General features: G+C 45.8%; 1 protein-coding gene across 1 annotated transcript in view; it reads right to left on the reverse strand.

Annotated features, from left to right (window-relative positions):
• MAL2 (mal, T cell differentiation protein 2) overlaps positions 1 to 7,130 on the reverse strand; it is a 33,234-nt gene extending 26,104 nt beyond the window's left edge. Inside the window, 1 exon segment of the mRNA NM_001081719.1 lies at positions 6,917 to 7,130. Coding sequence (NP_001075188.1) covers positions 6,917 to 7,048 — 132 coding nt within the window. The 5' untranslated portion in view covers positions 7,049 to 7,130.
• Between the last annotated feature and the right edge of the window lie 1,030 nt (positions 7,131 to 8,160).

The raw sequence follows: 8,160 nt of genomic DNA on the forward strand, positions 1-8,160 counted from the left end.
AAGATACAGAACAAGGTTACATATAGTTCCACTATATATATATATCAATTATTTTTTAAGTAGATAAATTAAGATTTTTAGTTGGAATTTCAATATCAAACTCTCAAAAATTAATAGCAAGAATATACAGAGAAGCAGAAGAATATAACAGACTGAAAAGCACTGTGAATGAATTCTATATGAAGAGTTATACAATTTTTACACAACAATATAAATAAAAATTTTTTTAATAAAATGTTTCCTTTCTTCTAGAAAGAAATTGGACAAGCCCCAAGCATCCAGTATTGCACATCGAACCTGGACTGGTGACTCGTTTCATACATGATATTATACATGTTTAATGCCATTATCCCAAATCTTCCCACCCTCTCCCTCTCCCACAGAGTCCATAAGACTGTTCTATACATCAGTGTCTCTTTTGCTGTCTCATATACAGGGTTATTGTTACCATCTTTCTAAATTCCATATATATGTGTTAGTATACTGTATTGGTGTTTTTCTTTCTGGCTTACTTCACTCTGTATAATAGGCTCCAGTTTCATCCATCTCATTAGAACTGATTCAAATGAATTCTTTTTAATGGCTGAGTAATACTCCATCGTGTATATGTACCATAGCTTTCTTACCCATTTATCTGCTGTTGGGGCTGGTGCACTGGGATGACCCAGAGGGATGGTATGGGGAGGGAGGAGGGAGGAGGGTTCAGGATGGGGAACACATGTATACCTGTGGCGGATTCATTTTGATATTTGGCAAAACCAATACAATATTGTAAAGTTTAAAAATAAAATAAAATTAAAAAAAAAATAAAAACAACTAACTTGTTATAAAAAAAAAAAAAGAAATTGGACAAGACTTTGAGCAGGCATACTTCAAAGCTGCCCTTCCCAGCTCCAGACAGTTTCTCTGAAATATTTTCACACACTCTTCAATGTGTCCTACAGAACAATCACACAGCGTTTGTTAAGTACTGCACATGCGTGGTATTGGGTACACCAGCCTGGCTCCTGTCCCCTGTCATTACACAGTCTTTCCTCTTCAGTTGTATCAATGCAGACACACTCTGTCCCCGGCTCCTGCCACTAGGTACAACATTTCTATCGGACTCCACAAGACAAATCTCTCCTTTACCTTTTCCTTTGGAGCTCAAGGTCAAGGTTTTCAGCAACTTGGTTTAAAGTTTCCCATATTTCAGTTCTTCATATTTCTTAGGGAGCTGCCAATCAGGGCAAATGACTGCTGAAAATAATCTTTGGCAGGGGCTTTTTTTTTTTCTCTTATGAAGTTTTAAAGACTCCTTTCTCATGGATAGAGATTCTCAACTCAGAGGCAAAGGAAAAATCTTACCTAAGAATTAAAATCCTTTTAACACAATGGCACCCCACTCCAGCACTCTTGCCTGGAAAATCCCATGGACGGAGGAGTCTGGAAGGCTGCAGTCCATGGGGTCATTGAGGGTTGGACATGGCTGAGTGACTTCACTTTCACTTTTCACTTTCATGCACTGGAGAAGGAAATGGCAACCCACTCCAGTGTTCTTGCCTGGAGAATCCCAGGGACAGGGAAGCCTGGTGGGCTGCCGTCTATGGGGTCGCACAGAGTCGGACACTACTGAAGTGACTTAGCACCTACACAGGGAAATATACTCACAGATAGCCCCGTCTTCACCACTGCAGACACACAACGTCCCTTTGCAACCATTATCTATTTTCTGGGCAAGAGGGGAAAACTCTACACAGTGAAACATTTATGTGTTAGTCCATCTACAGTCAAAGCTGTGGGTTGAAAATAACCTGAAATCCTTGTCATAAATTTATCTGCATGACTGCACATGCCTGCTGCATAGCCCATCCCTCCCCATCATCCTTTCATTAACATTTTGTTTTTCTGGTATAATTCCTCTGTGTTATACATTATACTCAAGTTTGGTCTAGGATCATTTCAGGCCACGTCACAACTTTACATCATGGTTGACCTTCTAAACATCAAGTCTCTGTCTCTTCTCTGCTTCTTTTCTTTGTCATACTTCTGGTTTGCATTATCCCTCATCCAAACTACTGCAGTAAGCCCCTTAGCTATCATCCCTGCCTTCAATCTCTCTGCATTATGACCAACCTTCACTACTCAAAGATTTCTACAACACAAGTCTGATCAAGTTTATCTCTGTCCTTCAGCAGCTCCCCATCACAGACAGAATAAATGTTATGCCTTGGCTGACCATTTCTCAGCAAACCACATCTTGAACTCTACCTGCCCTTTTTCCTTCCCTGCCACCTTCCCATGAGTCATGTAAAAAAACAAACATTGAAAAACACTAATTGTTGCCAGGACCTCTATGCCATGGTCTTTCTTGTCTCTGGGGTTTGCACATATTCTCGTTTCTATCTGGAATTCTCTTTCCCATTTTTTTTCTGTCTATTGAACCTCTACGCATACTTTCAGATTAAACTCAAACGTCACCGTCCCATTGAAGCTGCCTTATATGACCTTCCCAGTGGCCAGATGTACTCCACCCTGTTTTTAAACAGTACTTTTCATAGACCAATTTTATCACTTCAAACATAGCATTATAATTCTTTCCCGGCTTGTACTTCACTGTATAGGAATTTCTTTTAAGAGCAGGAGTTTGTTAATTGTCCTATTTTCAGGGCATAAAAGAAGGTGTGATACATAGCTAGTTCTTAATCATTTGTGGAATACATGAAAATTATTGTGGCATCCTAAACACTGCAGTTGGAAGCCTATGAATAAGAGTCCTAGACTATCTCACATAAAGAGAGATGTTCAGGATTATCCTGGGGGAGTGCAGATGGTTTCCTAAACACTGAAACTGTGAGTTTCAGTGGATGACGATGGATGGCATCACTGATTCGATGGATTTGAGTCTGAGTGAACTCCGGGAGTTGGTGATGGACAGGGAGGCCTGGCGTGCTGCGATTCATGGGGTTGCAAAGAGTCGGACACGACTGACTGACTGAACTGAACTGAACTGAACTGAACTGAAACTGTGAAACACACTGAGTACGATAACGACCTTTACTATTTTCCATGTGTAATACATTCGTACTTCTGATCTTCTTGTGCATTATATTAATACAAGACAAGCTCATTAAGGACAAGAACCGAAAACAGCTTGCTCAGCCCAAAAGTTCAGATGCTCCAATGGCATCTTCCTAAACAGACCTGCCTAGAGAGTGTTTTGCCTATAGTTCACTTTCCATGGTTGAGTCTTTATTCCCTGAATGGTAGTTATTTGGGGACATATCCTCTCAACCAGGTTACAAGCTCTTTCAGATGAGGCAGGGTCTAAACATCTTTGTTCCTAGAATGATGTCTTGTACACAATAGATATTCACTAATTACCTGGTGAATAATTTGGAAAACATTAATTCAGGAACCACTGAATCAAAGCATTAGATTTTGAAAATGATAACTTTTGAAGGGTTCCCATCTTAAACTAAAAAGCTTTGCTTTGCAAAACTAACTTAGTATTAAACTCTTCATAGCAAGCACATGTTGGTAAGTACAGCTGAGTGCAAAATGCCAGAGGAGGGCGACTTAGGTGTCTAAGAGTTGCACTATCTCCACCTGGGAACCCAGCACTATAAACTACTTTACCTGGTGTATGGAGGCTGACAATACCTGTATCTTTTGAGTTATCTCCCCAACAACTGCCTTACACTTGAGAGACTGTGAATATGGTATAATAAGGTGAATTGAAATAAAATTATCGGAGCAAAGTTACTGCTTAGTGTGAGACATGAACTCCAAGATCATGGTTTCATCAATGATTGATAGTCCAGCCCATCTTTGTCAGGTTTGGTTTTCAAGTGTTCAGTTTTGACAGCACTGGACATAAAGAAATTGCAAGGACAGGTAGATCTGATAAAAGGTCAAAATTAAGGGGTCTGGGCATATTTAGAAACCTCTCAGGAGCTCAAATAAGGCCTCCCCAGAAAGGAGATCATCAGTGTTTAGAACTACTTCTCACATTAATTTACAGAGAAATTTCTGAAGAGGAGCCACGGGAGACTCAACAATTTCAAGGGATCAGAACATTAGAGGGAAATTAAGAAATCAAGGACCAAGGGTGCTTTAAAAATGTCTCCTTTGCTCATGTCTGTCCACACCTTCTCAGTGTGGACTTTCTAGATAGGAAGAGGGGACCAAGGTGGTCTCCATCTCAGCGCTCTTAAAGCACATAATCCAACAGCACTACGTGGTACATGATGAGGGTCAAGAAGGAGCTATACTTTGGTTCCAATGTGGTCTCTGCTTTCTCTAAGGTCACCAATTCCACTGAAATATTTTAGTCCTTTTATTTTTCGTGGGTTGGGTTGGGAAGGAGGGATGTTGCTATCACGTGAAAGGTAATGGGGGGCTCAGATTTAAACCTATCAAGATATTTGGCCATAACAAGTGAAAATTAAATGCAAGTGGCTTTCGGAAGTGATGACGTTCTATCTAGATAAGGACCCTAGAAGTGCTTGTGGGATACGAAGCCAGAGGAAATGAAGAGACAAGAGGAAAGAGACTGGATATTTCTTGGATTGAAATATCCAGAAGTCTGGGACTTCTCCTGGAATGGAATGAAGCAAAAGTTCTAGCAGGGAGAGAGGCTTCTTGTCAACAGAGTCCCATAAAGGTCTCCCTTGGTGGTTCTCAGCCAAGACTGCATTAGTACCTCTGAGGAGATTTTGAAAAACCTCATGGACTTGAGGTGCTCCCCTAGAGAGTCTGATTTAATTAGTCTGGCCTAGGGACTATTTTGATAATCTGCCTGAGCAATTAAGTATGGCGGGAGTTGAGAACCACTGGGTTAGATAAATAAAGAGGATACTGGGGTGGGAGAGAGGAAATAGAATAAATCATTTTCCACTTTTTTCCCTCAGAATTAAGCAGAGTTTCCAGAAAGTGTCACATAAACTCAGGTGGTTCTTGAGATGGCATGTGATTTGATAGCACAGGGATAAGCCTTCTTTGCATATATATACATATATTTATGTCACATATGGTTACATATACATGTACCTGCTCTGCTCTGCTAAGTCATTTCATTCTTGTCCAACCCTTTGTGACCCCATGGACTGTAGCCTGCCAGGTTCCCCTGTTCACAGGATTCTTTGGCAAGAATACTGTAATGGGTTGCCGTGCCCTCCTCCAGGGGATGCTCCCAAGCCAGGGATTGAATTTACATCTCCTACATTGGCAGGCAGGTTCTTTACCACTAGCACCACCTGGGAAGCCTGTATATACATACATATGCATATATTTACAAGTATCTATTTGAATAAATATTAGAAAAATATAACCAGCATATCACATTTGAGAATTCATGTTTTTAATGCTTAGGATGAGGGTACGATAAGGTTCTGAAGTGCAGAAGGTAAATGCATTTAAGTGCACAATCTGAAAATTCTAGAACAAGTGGATATGGCAAAAATTTCTGACAGAGGTATGCAAACAACTGGAGTTTGAAGAATAGCAAACTCAATTGGCTCAAAACCTGTGAATTCTTTCTTGCCAGGCTTCACTGGTCTACACTGTCTCCCTTGGCCTAGCGGTGCAGACCGCACAAAGCCACCCTTTCCCGGCTCTTCTCACCTGGATGCCCGTCCCTCATCCCAAGGTATTCAGATACTTCCAAACCAGGCACAGACTCAAATCGGCCTCTTCCAGCCTCGCAGTCACGATCCGATTACTGATGTTAAAGCCTGAAACTTGTCTCCTTTTTCAGATTCAAATCTGAGCTAAAACCTAACTTAGGGTGCCTTAGCACAATAGGGCGGAAAACCAATGCTCACCAGGCGTCCCAGCCCCGCAAGCACAAAAGTGAAACCGAAGCGACCCAAATCCAGGTTATGCAAACGCAAAGGAGGGGGTTGAGGGGACGAAAGGAAAACTCCCCAAAGCGAGCAAACAAATCCCGCCTGCAGAAAAGGCGCCGACTCGCGAACGTTCCCCTCTGTATTTGCCGTTCTCAGGGCATGATGCAACCCCAGGTTGCCTAATTTATATTTGCACATTTTTCCTAGCGAGCTTCAAAACCTCCCAACTCCATAAAATGACGTTTTAAAAGTTCAAGTCTGCAGCCCAAAAAGCCTGCATGACAGGCCGGATAACTCGACGGTCACCTAAGCCCAAGGAACTGGGCTGAGTCTCAAAGGTAGACGAGGAAGGGAGAGGCGCAAAGGCAGGCAGCTAGGAACTTGACAGCCACGTCTGTACCTTTCCCCTACCAGCCTCAGTTCACTGGATTAGCTACTGCCAAGGGCAACCGTCTGTGCTTCACCTTTCCCCTGCTCTGCTTCTTGAGCCCTGCTCCTCTCCGGATCCAAAGGGCGCTCAGAGTGGCAAAACGAGAAAACTAAAACCCCCCAAAAAAGTGCCCAGGTCTTTAGCCTTCCTCCTCCTCTTTCTGGTACCTCCCGCCCCCGCTTTCCACATCCTGGCGGCCTCCTGGTCACTCAGTCATCGGCTACACCTTGCACCACCCAATAAAATGGCAGGTAGCAACAGGCGAGGCCTCCAGCCCCGCGCGCCTCCCACCCCGGGCAAGCCTCCTGGAGTCTCCGACGGTACCCCCAAACCCAAATAGCCCGTCTACTCTTCAAGTCCCCAATCCTCGGCCCCGCGAGGCCTCCTGATCGCTCTCCCGGGACCATTTCTGTCGCCAGCGGAGGAGCAGGTTGCCGCGTAACAGGTGCTAGGCGAGAGGGCCCGGGCGGTGGCGCCGCCGCCCAGATGCGGGCTGCGCTGGGCACCGGGAAGACCCCGGTAGGAGCGCCGGAGGAGGCCACGTCCGGGGGACGGGAGCCGGGGTACCACGCAGAGGGAGACAGCTCCCGGGGTTCAGGATGCGGCCGCCCGTCCTCGCCACCCAGGGCGCAACCCTCGCCCAGGCTGCCCCACTTACAATCTCCAGGCACACGAAGGCGCCCGAGTAGGTCCGCAGGATGTCGGGGCCGGCGGGCAGGGTGACCCGAGGCGCGGGGAAGGACATGGCGGGATTCGGGGGCGGCGGAACTGGTGCTCCGCCGGCCGACATGCTGCCGCTGCTGCGTCTCCGCGCGCCGCCACCTCCCTCCTCCCGCCTCCGCCTCCCGGGCTCCCGCCGCCGCCGCCGCTCGGGCCCGCCGGGTCCTGGCGCGCCGCTCTGGAGGGAGGGGGCGTGGCCGCGCCGTCCTCGGCCAGGCCGGGCCCCGCCCCGTCACGTGGGCCCAGGTGAGCGCGCCTCCGCCACTGCGCCCGCGCGGGTCACGTGCACAGGTGCGGCGGCCACCTGGCCCGATTCTTCCGGCGCCCGTTCTCCCGGTCCCCTGTGCCACCCAGCGGCCAGCGCTCCTGGCTCCACTTCCCTACTCTTTATTTGCTCCCCTTAGTCTCCCTCCCCGTAGTTTCCACCTGTTTTCTTTCACCTGTCCCCCCAACTCTCACAGCTTCCCTATCCCACTTTCCTCAATGTAACTACAAATCAGGTCTTGGATCTGTGACTCAAGGTAAAATCAAGGTCATCAGTCACACCTAAAAAAGGGAGTGGATCAATTTTAAATGGGACTCTTGTGGGATTTTAAAAACACCACTAGGACATTGTCGCCTGGTGGAGTCAGATGGGTCAGCGCCAACATCTGTTGGCAATGGATGTCGGGCAGGGAACCAGCTGCTTTGCATGCCAGTGGTGTGCTCATCTGTGGAATGGGGTTGAGGTTATCTGCTCTATATGGATGTCTGAATTACATGATACAACATGAAAATAGTAAACTCCAGGTAAGCGCTCTTTAAATGGTAGCTGGTAGGATGATGACTATTTTTCTAATTTTTACATATGCACACATCACACTGTTCTGTAGACATGAAATTGCATAAGTTATATTTTCCACATAAAGCTTTACTTATTGGTTTCACCTGACTGAAACTTATGAATTGCTGTTTTTTTAAAAACTACTCATTTATTTATTTGGCTGCACCAGGTCCCAGTAGCAACCCACTCCAGTACTCTTGCCTGGAGAATCCCATGGACAGGGGAGCCTGGTGGACTGCAGTCCATGGGGTCGCTAAGAGTTGGACACGACTGAGCGACTTCACTTTCACTTTTCACTTTCATGCATTGGAGAAGGAAATGGCAACGCATTCCAGTGTTCTTGCCTGGAGAATCCCAGG

This window comes from Bos taurus, chromosome 14 (genome assembly GCF_002263795.3).
Source record: "Bos taurus isolate L1 Dominette 01449 registration number 42190680 breed Hereford chromosome 14, ARS-UCD2.0, whole genome shotgun sequence".
Lineage (NCBI taxonomy): Eukaryota > Metazoa > Chordata > Mammalia > Artiodactyla > Bovidae > Bos > Bos taurus.